This window comes from Lethenteron reissneri, chromosome 32 (assembly GCF_015708825.2).
Source record: "Lethenteron reissneri isolate LAM-NWPU_2019-01 chromosome 32, ASM1570882v1, whole genome shotgun sequence".
NCBI lineage: Eukaryota > Metazoa > Chordata > Hyperoartia > Petromyzontiformes > Petromyzontidae > Lethenteron > Lethenteron reissneri.
The window spans coordinates 9,060,021-9,074,777 of NC_083810.1; the positions used below are offsets into that span (position 1 = coordinate 9,060,021).

The following is a 14,757-nucleotide window of genomic DNA, read 5'->3' on the forward strand; positions in this document are numbered from 1 at the left end:
GCTGGGTCATCGTGTTTAATAAATGGTCGAGATGTCCCCTTGTTTCAACACTGCTCAGTAACCCTTCCGCCCTCGAAAACGTGTTCTGTTGTCCAGCTGGCAAAAGAAACGGAAAAAAACCGTGATAATATCACTTAAGACAGGCATTACAAAAACAAATAGCTGCTTTAGATTTGCACAGGCTGTGGAAATTGAACACGAGTCTGTAGATTCGTTCATCGGGAAAGTGACTTTAAAGTGACATTCAGGAAGTGCTTCTGTCGTGTGCGTGTGATTCAAGTCCATCCTTGACTGCCGTACCAGGTCCAGGCAAGTGGGGGAGCATATTCTGAGTGCGCATTAACATCTATTCTCACTCCTGGCAAAGCCACACACTGGCATACTGCGCTATGAACTTGTTCAATTCCCAACCACGGCTACTATTAGTGGTGAGCAATTTCTCAACCGGTCCTGGGTTCCTCCCCCTTCTGCGCTAACCCTCCATTAATCAGCATGGCGAAGTATGGTCAAATAACCCCCGACGGGGCGGCAAAGGGAATGCCTTCACCCGGCGGTGAATTAACAAAGGGGGCAATTTGTCATTAAAACTATTGTTTCAATTGAAAAGCCATCGCACACATTTACCAGAGATCGCTTGCATTCGAAGAAGGACATCTGCAGGGCTCTACACATGGGTTCCAGGGTGCTGTCGGTCCGCAGGCACACCTTGGCGCTGTTCCCTGCCTGCACGCGCCGCGCAAAGCAGGCGATCAAGTGGATGAACGAGTGAGTTGAGCAGTTGGGCAAGTGGGTGAGTGATCAGGTGGATGAGATGGTAGTTGCTATATACCTGGTAAATAAAATAATTGTGGTTTAAAAAGGATGTGGGCCATATATATATAATTCACGTAGAGCGTTGTGGGATGCAATTGGCATGAATGACCCTCTCATTTTATTCATGATAAAAACATTAAAAAGTGGGCGGGCGAGTGAGTGGATAAGAGAGCATGTGGGCGGGTGGGTGAGCGAGGGAGCTAAGGAGTGAGTGGGCGAGAGAGTGAATATGAGAGAGTGGGTGGGCGAGCGAGTGAGTGAATGAGTGAGCGGGCAAGTGAATGAGAGAGAGAGAGCGGGTGGGCGAGCGGGCGAGTGAATGAGAGAACGAGTGAATTAGTGAGCGGGTGGGCGAGCGAGTGAATGAGAGAGTGGCGGGTGGGCGAGCGGATGGGCGAGGTTGTCACCTTGACGCAGTCGCTCTTCACGAGACACGAGCGTAGATCCTCGCGCAGTCCCGCGCACGGGCGTGAGTCCACCGGCTTGTCCTCGTAGTACGCTGGCATCGCTCCACCGGCCACGTGCGTCTCCCGCCCGAGCCTTCTCTATAATCGCCTCTCTCCCATCAACATCACATCGTCGTCACTGCCACTCGACATCACTGCCGACATGATGTTCTTGATGAACTGATCTGGCATCTGGTTCTCGGACCTCATCATCACCATCGTCTCTATACTCTTTGGTTCTTTCGGTAAAGTTACGTAGGTATAGAAATAAAATAGATCACGACGTTTCGGGCGCAACACAAGCGTCCACCATCACGTGGGAAAGCATGTTGATGGACGCTTGTGTTGCGCCCGAAACGTCGTGATCTATTTTATTTTCTAACTACGTGACTTTACCGAAAGAACCAAAGAGTATGGATTCGTGCAGTCACGAAAGCTTCAAATCAACATCATCATCATCTCGTTTGCACACCCATATTGTTAATACAATTTCCGTGGGGGTTATTTGCCCGTACTGTTCAACACGCCGGTCAGGGAAAGGTGGGGGGGGCATAGAAGTACAGTCCAATTGGTTTCGCTGCACTGCCCTCTACTGCCCAATATGTAGCCCCTGCGGGCTCCTCAACATCTCATCGCCACCATCGTCAACTCAACAACACGGAAGCCTGCAGCGACGCCTTTTCGCGAGCATACAACATGAACGAGTTGCAGGCTGATAATAGTTTTTTTACCCTTTTATCTGGCAACAAAACTGACACCTTTTTTTACAAGGAGTCATGTTTGCATTGACCACAATACCTGCAGTCGGAATGCAAACAAAAAACACAACTCTGATAATGTATGCACCGTCCTTGAAATTGATTGGTCCACACTCAAGACAGCTTTCCTTAGAGCCTAGTCTCACATGGTGTTGGACCAGATGACGCCAAAAGGCGCACAACTCAAAGACAATGCACCATCAGAGTATGAGAGCTCGGGCTAAGCATTTACACAATTGGTACCTCATTTGCCAGTCGCAAAATATAATAATTGGGTTTTTACCCTTTTATCTGGCAACAAAACGGTGTCATCTTCTTGGTTCTTTCAGTAAAGTCACGTAGAAGGGAGATAATAAAATAATAAAAATAATACAAATTCCTTTGTTGATATGCAAATTCCTTTGTCAAGGCGCTCTTCCCCCCCTAACCCAGCTTAAATATACTGCTGCCAAGCTTGGTGGTGTTCATTCAGACGCTGTCTTTCCGACAGACCTGTTCTTCACCTGAGGACGGCTGCTTGCGTTGTTGCCGAAACGTCGTGAGAATTGTATTATTTTATTGTTTTATTTTTATTATTTTATTATCTCCCTTCTACGTGACTTTACCGAAAGAACCAAGAAGATGAATCCCTGCAGTCACGAAAGCTTTAAATCGAAAACGGTGTCAGTTTTGTTGCCAGATAAAACAAGTATAACCCGTAAAAACAAAGTTTTTCACTATAAATCCTTTATATGCGTGGCGGCTAGAGTCCTCTCGTCCTCTGGCTTGAGATGGCTGCCACCTATGGGTCAGATGATTGCATGGCAGCATTAAGCAATTGGTAATTAAATATATTTTTGTCCTAAAAAGTGTAAAATTTTGTAGAAAAAAATTTCACGAACATATTGTCACGCACAACGAGTCTGTGTGGAAAATGTCAGCTCGATTGGATCACGGGAAGTGGGTTAAAAAACGACCGAAAATTTGCACGGTCCTAAGCAAGCAAGCAAGCGAACTTAATATAAAGGATTTAAAAACAATGATCACATTTTGCTACTGGCAAAGGAGGTCCCAATGGAGCTGCAGGCTGTTGTGACATCGCATCGCGACTTTAGCTGCGACCTCGCGAAGCACGTGGCGGAGCGGTGGCGCAGCGGTTAGCGAACCGCGTTGCGAATTTCGATTTCAAATGGGTGGGTGGCTCAGGAGCGATGGTCCGACGAACCGGTGGTGCCAGGGGCCTCACGTCCTCGCCAACTTGCACTCATCGGCACGGTGAAGTACGCGGTGGTGGTGAAGAAGTACGTGGTGGTGATGTATTCGCAGTGGAATAACGAAAGGGTAACAGCAGTGCAATGTCTTATTAAGTGCAATGTATGTTTAACACGTGGGGCTTTCGCGACCGATGTCATCCATAATGCAGGCTTTTTTTTAGGGGGGGGAGGGTTAGGATCACATCAATGTGTGTCGTTAAACCCGCTAGACTGTACATGTTGTGGGATTTGCTCTCCAACACACCACCGCTGTTGCCGTACTAACTCACAAATTGGCCACGTTCTGTTTACGTGACAAACCTTACTGAGCGGCCGTGTCGGGTGGTGGCGGGTTTGACGACACGTTTATATATTTACGCGATCTAACGCACGCAAAGAAAATAACCCCTTAGATGTACGAGTGTAATGTTATTGGTCGTGCATTGCGATGATGATTAGGCCTCTAACTCACCCGAGCCGCGTCTCGTCTTGTGCGGGCGGGTTAACACTGAGACAACGCACGATCACCAGCTAATTGGTGTGTTACTACTACAACTACTACACACAAATCAAAGTTGTGCGTTAAATGTTTAAAATTGTCTCGCGTGTTGCTGTCTGCGTGACCGTGGCACACGCGAGTTTGAGCTTGGGGTACGTAACGATTCGATTCCTTCGTGGTTGATTCTCGATTCGGGAATCGATTCTGTGCAATCACTCGCGATGAAATTCTCGTGAGTCCTCGACTTACGCGCGCCCGACTTACGCGCGCCCGACTTACGCGCGCAAATGATAGCTCAATGAGGTGGCTTATCACGTGGAAATGTACGGCAGCCAAATACTCTAACCGCGTGATGTTGATTATAAATGTGGAGGGGAAAACCCGGAGGACCCTGATTAAACTCCACGCGACCAAGGGGAGAAGAGAGAGAGAGACGTGAAAACTCGAACTATACAGCAGCAGGCGTCAGGGTCGGGATCGCACCTACGACCTCCTGCACACCAGGCGAGGTAGTTAACATCTCCTAGCCACCGCGGCGCACCGCCTGTAATATCTTTCTCACGCCACTGCTGGCGGGAGAGCCTCCACTATAGAGGACCCCTTCGAAACCGTCTAGAGCAGGGACGTGCGGTCAGGGGAGGCAGGGGAGGGCAGAGCCTCACCTGTCAAACTCCAATTAAAATAGCTGTTACGAAAAGTAAAAAAAATAATAATCAAATCAAATAAATATTAAGATTTTTCCACTGATCTGCGTTATGTCATTTCTGTACGATTACAATCATTTTTTGTCAAAATCGCGAAATTTGCAAAGCTCCGCTGCAAATACAGTGAGAGACGAGCGGTGAGGCAGCGACGAGCTCAGCCTCCCCTCTGATTGCGCAACCCTCAGTAACTGGATGGAGCGCGGGCAACAAGCGCGTGCCTGTTACTATCTCAGTATGTCACCAATGTAATGTTTATAGACCCCTTCATATCATGTCCTCGCCTTCCATACTCCAGGTAACTTATTTCACGTATGTGTATAAAGATATTTAGGCTCGCTGGTCTCGTCATGAAACTGCAATGAAAAAGTACCAGGGGAGGCAGCTGTCACATCTGCCTCACTGTGGGGGACGTGTCTAACCCTCAGTGTGTGAATCTGGCTCTGACACGAGCCAGTGCCTCCCCAGCCATTGACCTCACAGCGCACGTCACTGGTCTAGAGGGTGACTTTGGCCTACTCTTCCACGCCTGGGAGGAGGTGGGAGTTCCCACAGCGCACGTGACCTTGCCGACGCACTGTGTCGTCATTCATTGAATCGATTCCGTGCACGCGACACTGTGAGAGGAATCGACGGAAGTCCGATCACCGACGTTTCCTGGATGTCGGACGCGAGTAGCTTTGTAAACCCAAATCGCCCCGGGGGCGGGTATTGTCGCTTCACGCGTGTGATGGCTCAGCGTTAGAGGTGCCCTGAGGGCGTCTTTAACATCCATAGTTTTTTGTTCCCAGCAACGACCGCCGATGCCCCGCCCCCTCCACCACGTCACTCGCCCCCCCCCCCTCAACCCGCCGGGCGAAGCGAGCGCAGAGGCGGAACTTGTGTCCAAGTTGAACACCCGCCCCCCCCTCTCCTGTGCAGGTGATGTGGCGCGGAAACACGCGCGGGTCGCGTGCGAGTTGGCGATCGGCCGTGGGGGCGTTCGCCCCGCGTGCGATCGCCCCGCGAGGGGATTCGCCTGCGTCGCGGCTGCGAGGAGAGGAGAGGAGGGGGGGTAAACTTGCAACAGACGCAAGGCCGCGTTTTGTAAATCGTAGCGAGGATGCGCGAGTCGGCGCGCTGATTGGCCGGCGCCGCGCACGTGACTGCAGCGCGGGTCCAATCGGGTTGCTCGGTTCTCGGGAGATGCTGCTTATGCGCTGTATCATTTTGTTGTTCGTTAACGCGGCTATTTTTTATTTTTATATTTGTTTGTGTTCTTAGGTTTATGTTTGTTTATGTTCTAATGTTGATGTTTGGTTAAAGATAAAAACAAATATTCGCGAGTAAAACAGCCCTGAGCTGTTTAAATTCGCATCGCTTCGTCGAATAATTTTCTACAAAACCCCCTCAGACTTTACATTTTGCAACATTTTGCAAATGTAAGTCTCATAAAGTAGAGCGATGCCCACGTAAGCCCGAGCCTCAATACTATTTTATAGCTTCTAGGAGGGGTTCTCCTTACATCGCCAATTACAATAATTCGTGGCCAATTCCACTAATTAGTGGCATCGCGTGCGAGACGGATCGGAGGGGGTGACGTTGATTCCCCGCGGCCGATTAGAGATTAAAGTTCTCTTTTAAGTGATTTCTCCGTTCCCAATTCCTTTTTTTAGAGATCGGTAAATTGCAGATACACTACCACACCGCCTGCGTATTTATATTTGGGGCAATGTCATCTTGTCCGTGACGGGGTTGGGGAGGGAACGTCCGCACAGGCGGATCTACGGATCTTCTCCCACTGGCGATCTCCCCGACAATACAGCGGGGTTTGAGAGCTTCAGGGGTACACACACAAACACATCTGAGCGTGATTCACCAACACTTGCCCTCCAAAGTGCTGGATCACAAGGCGTGAGCCGAGCCACCCTTTGTACGCGAAAAGTTGTGGACGTCGTGGACGAAATGCGAAACTAAAATAATATGAAAAAGTTTTGAAACGTCGTGAGAAGTTTTATTGTTTCATATTTGTATTTTATTATTTCCCTTCTACGTGACTTTACCGAAAGAACCAAGAATATAATATGAAAGAGGTCAAACATTGCAAGGAGAAGGTAGAGGGGGGCATGCGATTTTGAGCGTAGCACGCAAGCGAGCCAAACGCCTGCCCTTCCGTAGCCAAGCGAGCACTTGGCTCTCCAACTTGATCATCACCTTCACAGGCATAGCCAACGAGACGACCAGTCACTCGGGATAGCCCTCCAACTATTCGAAATTATACCTCCAATCTCATCTCCAGCATGTTTTATTTTTATTATTTTATTATTTCCATTCTACGTGACTTTACCGAAAGAACCAAGAAGAAGAATCATCTCCAGCAGTTCACAATTTGACCGTTTCATTTTTGTTAGCCTTTTGTTTTGTTTTACGTACACAATATAACTACGCCCAGCACCGTTGGTACACACCAGACGTCACGTTAATGCATTCCATTCAATAAAGCACTCATTCACCCAGTTGCCCACCCCTTCACCTACCGACACTAACACACGATCCCAACCACGAAGTTACACTCACCCACTAACTCGTTTACTCACCCATTGATTGACTCACCCCATCTATCGCCAAACAGTCCAACCAACTCATTTGGGTGCACTTCACTCGGCCACCCATCTAAACACAAATCCACTAATTCCCCTACCAACCCGCGAATACAGTCACATTCACCCACTGAGCCACCCACCCTTTAACTATACCAGGTGTCAATTACAATTGTCATTATGTCAGTTGTCATTGTCCCACACCTCCGATTAACACGGTTGGCTACGTACGGCGCGAAAGAAGTTCAGCATACCTACCTTAATAATTAACAGTCCTAATGTTGTAATTTCTGCTAACAATGCTTGCTGTAATTGTACCTATAATTGACACCCAGGTCTACACCCAACTCGCTCGTTGACAGCTCATCCGGAGCCCCATCGTAGCTGAGAGGCCGGGGGCAGTCAGGCCGCAATGCTGCCCTCGTCGAACCAGCCACGGGCAAACGGGCGCGACGCGGGGCCGGCTACTGCCTGCTTCAAGCGCTCGCGCTACCTGCGCAGGCTGCTGCGCTTCCGCCAGATGGACTTCGAGTTTGCGACGTGGCAGATGCTCTACCTGTTCACGGCGCCGCAGAAGGTCTACCGCAACTTCCACTACCGCAAGCAGACCAAGGACCAGTGGGCGAGGGATGACCCTGCCTTCCTCGTGCTGCTCAGCGTCTGGCTGTGTGGTGAGAAGCAGGAGACGAGGTCGTGAACTTGATCTTAATTAGCTTATGCCGGCAGGAGCCCTAATGGGACATTGAGCCAGGCGTCACCCCTCCTGTGTGTGGGGTTATAGGGGATGTGCCTTCATCAGTTCCTGATGATTTTTTAAGTGTATAAAATTTGAATCTGTGGATAGAACGAATGGTTCTTGCTTCTTTAAGGTAGACTGTTCCAATCTGCGGGCTCAGTGGAAAACATCGCGAATCAGAATGAGTAAAATTCGAAAGTTAAGCTCGTAATAAATAAAACATCAGAGATGGGAAAAATTCATTAAAATAACAAATTAGTGGAATTACGTTATGTAGATGAAATTTACCAGTTAGCCATGTCTTGTGTCATTTAAATACAATTACCAATTACTTTGAAATTGAGATAATTACATATTACAAGTGGAATGAAATTACCTCGTTAAATTGCATGTAAATTATATACTGTCCTCTAAGCTAATTTGTGTGTTATTCTCAATTGTATTCTAATGTCGATGTCACCATAATGTTGCAATGTAGAGTCCATCCCTTTGTAAATACATTGCTGGAGACGTGGAGGAATAGAATGAGATGAAGATATTTTAATTCGGAACTCTCGCAGAAAGCAGTGTGATATCACCCCTTGATTCTGAATGCTCTCTGGAAGATAACTTTGCAGAACTACAATCTGAGGTCCCTTGAATTGCTACTGATCATTAACAGGTGGTGCACCTTCTTATGCGCATGCCCTGCTGTAGAGTTGTGTGTCACATGGCAAAGTCATGTTTTTTTCTTTGAGCTGGAAAATCCAAAATGAGTGACAGCTATAAAATAAATTCTGGAATCATTGGTGACTGAATTGAGACCATCAGCTACACTAGCTAGACAGCTCCGTTTCATTACAGACAGTTTTAAGAATTATTTGAACCGTGGTACTTGCCTATTGTGTGTGTTCTGGATGAAGGTTATTTTTGTCGTCGCTGTGTCTTAGTGTCGACATTGGGGTTCGGCTTTGTGCTGAGTATGAGCTTCCTGAACACTCTGAAGCTGCTGCTGTGGGTCGTGTTCATCGACTGCATCGGCGTGGGGCTTCTCATATCGACGCTCATGTGGTGGGTGGCTCCATTCCCTCCAACTTTGGGCAGAAGGACGTTGTGTGTGTATAGCTGTGTGTGTATATGTATTTGTGGGGAGCGGTAGTGTTGCGGTTAGCGCGCTGCGCTATGAACCTGGCGACCCGGGTTCGATTCCCACTCATGGCCAACACCAGTGACGATTATCTGAACCGGTCCTGGGCCTCCCCTAGGTCTACTCAGCCTAAAATGAGTACCTGGTGTGGTGTGTAAACATCGCCACTGGGGAGACAAAGGCGGTCGGGCGTGGTGCTGGCCACCCACCCCCTCGTGTGCCGTTCCGGCCTTCATAGGTGCTCGCTAACAGCACTTGCTCCTACAGTCTGTTAAGGCTATACAGGGGATCTTTATCTTTGTGTATATGTGTGCAGAAAAGTAGTGGTGAGCACACTGCAATAATACGAACCTGGCAACCCAAATTCGATTTCTGGTCATGGCCAACATCGATAGCGAATATCTGAACCTTAAAACGTACCTGGTGTGGTGTCTTGAGTTTCACATCTCTCTGATCCACCAACCATGGCCTCCTAATCACTGCATTAGTTATGTAGTGGGAAGCAGTAGTGTCTAACATCAGTGGTGAATATCTGTACCAATCCTGGGCCTGCCTTTGTTCCAACTCAATTTTAAATGAGTACCAGGTGCGGTTTCGAAGCATTAGCACTGGGGAGACAGAGTTGGCAGGGAATGGTGCTGGCCACACTAATTTGTGAACCGTGCTGGATCTCATAGGTGCTTGGTAACAGGACTTTACCTAAGAGGCTGTATGGCTATATAAGGAATATTTTTCTTTGTGTGATTGATCCAGGCTGATATCGAATCGATACCTCATGGGCCGCGGCGTACGGGAGAGTGACGTCGAGTGGGGCTACGCGTTCGATGTTCACCTCAACGCCTTCTTCCCGCTCCTCGTCATCCTGCACTTCATCCAGCTGTTCTTCATCAATAGTACGCCACAGCCGAGAACCTCGTGATACAAACGTGATTCCTAAATTTAAGGGAGTTGATGTTCTAAGCCCACTCATTAATGGGCATAGAAAAAAAAATCTAATAAATTTGGCTCTGAGCTTGCTTTGGCAGAGTTCCACCTTTGAGAATTATAACTAACGGTTTGATTATCATGCAACATTTTTCTGCAACGGCGTGAGTGGGTGGGAAAGTGCTGCCCCCCCTACTGTGTGGATCAAAGGTCACATGGAGGGATCTCAAAAAGCTGTTTCGTGATATCCGGAACCGTCCTCTATGCGTTATGCTACCCTGAGAAAGTTCCAAACGGATTCTTTGTCTCGCGACACTGATGCCGATAGCCCAACCAGGATAGCATTTTGGGGAAAAGAAAAATTATTCTCAAAGATCAAAGTGTACTGAAAGTTTTCTGTGTCGGCGCACGCCGCGGCTGATGTAGTCATGTCTCCTCTGTGTGCAGGAGTCATCATTCAGGACTGGTTCATCGGATATTTCGTGGGAAACACGCTGTGGCTCGTCGCCATCGGCTACTACATCTACATCACCTTCCTTGGCTACAACGGTGAGCACGGCAGCACAGCAACTCGCGAGTAATCTGAGATTGAGAGGTTCGACAACTTCAGATGCTACGTTTCAAACACTTTACAATATCTGCATATGGATTGTCTGTAGTTACGAAGTGGGTTACTAGTTTGGCAGAACACGTCGCTTAGGAGGGATGATGGCCTGGTGGTTAAGAATAATGACCTCAGGATGTCCTCTCGAAATGCTGAAATTGGCCAGTGTGTTGTGGGTGCAGAGTGGATTATTACATTGCAGGAAAGGTGGCGGACTGGCTTGGTGGAGGCCTTTGTCCAGCAGTGGAATGAACATGGCCGATGATAATGTCATTCAGCCTATGACCAAATCACTCAGAATGTAGCCGATTTAAAAACTAAGCGAGTTGAGCCTGGGTTGTTTTTGGATTGAGTGACCACTACACGATTGGTGTGAAGGCTATAGACCGTGGGTCTGCACAAGTGAAGCAAAATCCATTGTTGTACTGCACTTGTGCTCCCGCTTTTGTGCTCCCTGCCTTCACCAACCCGCACGAACCATGCCCTACACGACATTGAGCGCCACATCCGGCAATGGATTGACATAAGGGGCCCGTACATTTATGTGACTGAGCGATATGATACAGAGCCATCCATTTAGTACGTACGCATGGAGGGGGGAGGTTAACCCAAATGCGTACGCTTGCGTATGGGGGTCTACTGACAATGTACATACGCATAGGAAATGGGGGGGGGGGCGATGAAGCCTTGATAATAATCCCTTCTTCCTCCTGATGACCATAGCTTGTGTTGTGATCGAAACGTCGTAGTTTTTATTTATTTAAAATTTTCTATAATGCAGCTGGCGGTTAATATTATTTATCATTGATCGTTCTGCGTGGATTATATATCAGCTGTTCTATAGGATTGGGGGGGGGGGATGTCAGGCATATGTACGCAGGTGGGGGTGTAAAAAGTACACGTGTGTACAGGGAGGGGGGAGAGGGGTAAAGTATAGACAGATTTTTGCGTATATACTAAATAGGATGGCCCCTACCGCTGTGATAAATGCGATGCTGAGTAACAGCGTTGAGTGGTAGATTCACAAAGCGCTGCACGTGTATTCCTGTGCGTGCGTGACGCAGTGCTGCCATTCCTGAAGAACACAGGTGCTGCTGCTGTACCCCATGGCACCACTAGCGCTTCTGTACGTGCTGTCGTTGGCGCTGGGATGGAACTTCACCCAGGGGCTCTGTTGGTTTTACAACGTCCGCGTGTAGTGACGATGCGTGGTGTCCGTGTTGTTTCCGTCTCGTGCGACAAAAATTCAATCTCTCGTCCCCGCACGACCGAATCGAAGCGACGATTATTGCGTCGCAGTCGCGTCACGATTTATTGTTGTCCTTGTTTTGTTTTAAAACAGGGGGTGGGGCAACCTTTTTCTTACCGATTGCCGGGTAGAACTTTCAAATACCTTTGGCGGGCCAAACATTAATACTAACATTATCCAATGATAATGTCGACCGAGTATAAAGGGGAGGGTCTTGTATTGCCAGAAGTGACTGAGGGTGATAGCATTAGAAACACTGTTTCCAGGTGGGTAACATTCCCTTCGAGTAACTGACTAATGCAACCGCGAGATGCTGCGTGCAGCGATGGATTAATGTGATTTGCGGGCCATTTTGAAGCAGGAGGCCTCGTGTGCCCGCAGTGCCTTGCGAAAGGCAGGTTCCACACCCCGGTTTTAAAGTGCAATCCTCTCATTTCGTTGTGTTTGTGATTTATTTTTCCCCGGTTTTATTTTGTATCTGGTTTTGGTTTTTTTGTCCGTTTTAATTTAAGAGAAAACTCTTTAGAAGAATGTACTCTTTTTTCCCTTCGATTGGCGGCGCTTACTTACGACGGGTTGTTTTCTAAAAGGGGAGAATTTTCACGAAGCGGGTTGCGTTCGTGGCAGCAGACGCAAGTATCCATATCGTCGTCTGTGCAGAACAATTGAAAGATGTTCGTCAATCGGCTTGTAACTCGAGAATGAACGGTCGTACAAGACCCTAACAAAAATGTGCAAAAAAACATTTCCCCTTGCCAAAACACGCTGGGTTTTTTTAAGGACTTGACAAGAAGCATATCTGACATTGGCATCAAGGAACGTCCAGTGTGTCAAAGATTTACCATTTTCTCCATTAGCAGCACCTACGTTTTGCCAGCAGGTTGGGCCTGCCTTCCACTTCTTTCCCATGCAAGATCGTCATGGCACGAGGAACCCTTTGCATCCAGTCTCCTTCCTGTGTGCATGACCACGGTGTTTAGGCCGCACCAGAGGCACCGCCACACCGCCATTTTACAAAAAGTAAAATGACCGTCCTGGTCCCTTCGTGGTGTGCTGCACATCCACACTTTTAATACCTCCAATTAGCGGTGCATAATACATCAAAATAACTAGACTGGGTGGCTGGAAGGTCAGGACACACAGGGTTGTTTAATTTAACACTGGCATGAAAGCATTTTAATTGTTTTATTTAAGTAAATATTTTATCTATTAATATATTTTTTTTCTTCATGCGAGGTCACCTCAAAACTGTCGTTTAGAAAACTCGACCAAGAACCGTTGAATAAATTGACAAAACAATTGCCGAATGTTCAAAGATTACAGCAGTAATCATTTCAAAATATGCGTGCATTCATGTTAATGGAAGGCAGTTTGAAGATTTGTTAAAATAAATATAACCGTGTGTCCTGACCTTTCGGCCACCTTCTACATGTACTTGTTTCTGCTGTCGGCGACATTCCAAAAATATCCCGGTGTTCTTCATCCTCCACTTCGCTGATCGGAAATTGGAGGAGACGGTTTGGCGAGTGTCTGGGCTCGTTAACATTAGAAGCACATTTTTTTGCTGACGTAAAGAAAACTAGTGACTATCTGTGGTGGAGGTGGTATGTGTGAATGTGAGTGCACGTGCGATAAATAATTGTGGATTTAAGCTTATTGGGAATATTAATTCCATTTGTCATTAAAGGAAGATGCAGCCTAGAAGACATGCTGCATAGATTTTTGCGGGTTTTTTTAGTTGTCTTGTAGCTCTCCAATGTATTGTTGGGTTGTACACATGTTCAATTCAGGTCCTGACCAAGCTCCCATCAGATGGAGTGAAACGTTGGACATCGTGCCAACACGCTGGATAATGTGGAAGAACATTGGACAGCTGGAAGACATGCTATAACCTTGAATATACCTAGACTGTCTTGAGCTGTTTGCAACTTTTGCTAGTAAGAGAAAACATACTTAAATTACAATTTGGTCCTCCACCACAGTTCGAGGCCGCTCACTGCAACACTAGTCCAGTGCGGTTTCATGTCAGTGCAGTCACGTCACCAGCGCGGTAGGGTGATATGCCCGATCGGATCTTTACAGTCTCTCTCCTTCCAGGGTGATTTGCAATATTATATATTGGAGGTTGGGAAGTCAGTTTGAGGCCTGACATGAAGTGATGCTAATGCCTGCCACGGATTACAAAGGAAGTGCATATTGCTGGATGATTAATTCCCCATCAAGGTTTCAAAGTTGTGTGAAAGCAGCCCAGGACATGCAGCTGTTTGTGGTGCAGGTCGAGACTTCCTTTATTAATCGGTGGCTTTCTCAGAGATAGTTGGCTTGTAAAACGTCCCGAACTCTCGCTAAAGAAAACTGTTTTGTTACTTCTGTATATTTGCAAAGTATTAAACGGTATTTGTAAACAATGCTTGTGTGTTTTCATTTTTGAGTTAATGTTTTGGGGTGGAAGAGTGGCGGCATGGTAATGAGCGCACTGCGTTGAGCTCGGAGACCTGTGTTCCATTCCCGGCCACGGCTGATATCAGTGGCCAGGAATAAAATGCACTAAAGTGAATAATTTAGGTTTTTTTGCTTGAAAGTGAAAAATAGGCCTTTTGTTACAAAAACAGCGAAAATTTTGTAAAATGTACAAATTGCAACCAACACAAGACAAACATTGTAACATTTGGCCAAAAACACATTCCTGCGGAGGGAGCTGGTAGGAACGTTGGGTTGCTCGCAAATATGCCCGACTAAGGGCAGGCACAAGCCGGCGTGAGTAGGTTAAACGTCGAGTTTTATAAGGGCACCACGGGGTGACCAGCCCCTCACGACCCAGCCCCTCCCTGCACGACGGACACAATAATCCCGTGGGCAGGTGTAACCAGGAGGTTCCTACCAATAAAAACCCAACATGCTAACCTGTTATTTTGGGAGGGGAAAGCGGTAACGTTAAATTTTTAGATGCGAAATTGTCCTAAAATTACTAAACCATAACAAACACTGCACACCTTGAGTTACATATAACATTACAAATTAACCAATATACATTTTGGCACAAGCCAGGAGTCAACAAGAAGGCAGAAGGGAGTCCAAAATGACACGGCA

At 47.3% G+C, this 14,757-nt stretch overlaps 2 protein-coding genes across 3 annotated transcripts; one reads left to right on the forward strand and one right to left on the reverse strand.

Annotated features, from left to right (window-relative positions):
- Position 1: 1 nt before the first annotated feature.
- Positions 2-3,937, reverse strand: LOC133349991 (cytochrome c oxidase assembly factor 5). 2 transcript variants are annotated; one of them, XM_061563918.1, is made up of 4 exons: positions 3,722-3,937; positions 1,221-1,358; positions 625-723; positions 2-96 (listed from the first exon to the last, which is right to left on the reverse strand). In XM_061563918.1, exons 2-4 carry the CDS (start codon positions 1,317-1,319, stop codon positions 55-57), a joined length of 240 nt encoding a protein of 79 aa, XP_061419902.1. In that variant the 5' UTR covers positions 1,320-1,358; positions 3,722-3,937; the 3' UTR covers positions 2-54. The 2 variants fall into 2 exon arrangements, with proteins under 2 accessions (XP_061419902.1, XP_061419901.1); XM_061563917.1 differs by having other exon boundaries at positions 1,221-1,370.
- Positions 3,938-5,285: 1,348 nt separating this feature from the next.
- UNC50 (unc-50 inner nuclear membrane RNA binding protein) lies at positions 5,286-11,767 on the forward strand. The gene is given in 7 exon segments (XM_061563895.1): positions 5,286-5,370; positions 7,364-7,699; positions 8,694-8,814; positions 9,644-9,783; positions 10,262-10,363; positions 11,483-11,505; positions 11,507-11,767. Coding segments are annotated over 6 exon segments (756 nt in total). The 5' UTR covers positions 5,286-5,370; positions 7,364-7,440; the 3' UTR covers positions 11,618-11,767.
- The last annotated feature ends 2,990 nt before the right edge of the window (positions 11,768-14,757 follow it).

Bases quoted from the DNA above. Each gene is read 5' to 3' on its own strand.
- LOC133349991 (XM_061563918.1), bottom strand. From the start codon at position 1,319: ATGCCAGCGTACTACGAGGACAAGCCGGTGGACTCACGCCCGTGCGCG. The intron at 724-1,220 runs GTGACAACCTCG...CGGCGCGTGCAG, and splicing joins TGAAGAGCGACTGCGTCAAG to GCAGGGAACAGCGCCAAGGT. The intron at 97-624 runs GTAAATGTGTGC...TTCTTTTGCCAG, and splicing joins TCGAATGCAAGCGATCTCTG to CTGGACAACAGAACACGTTT.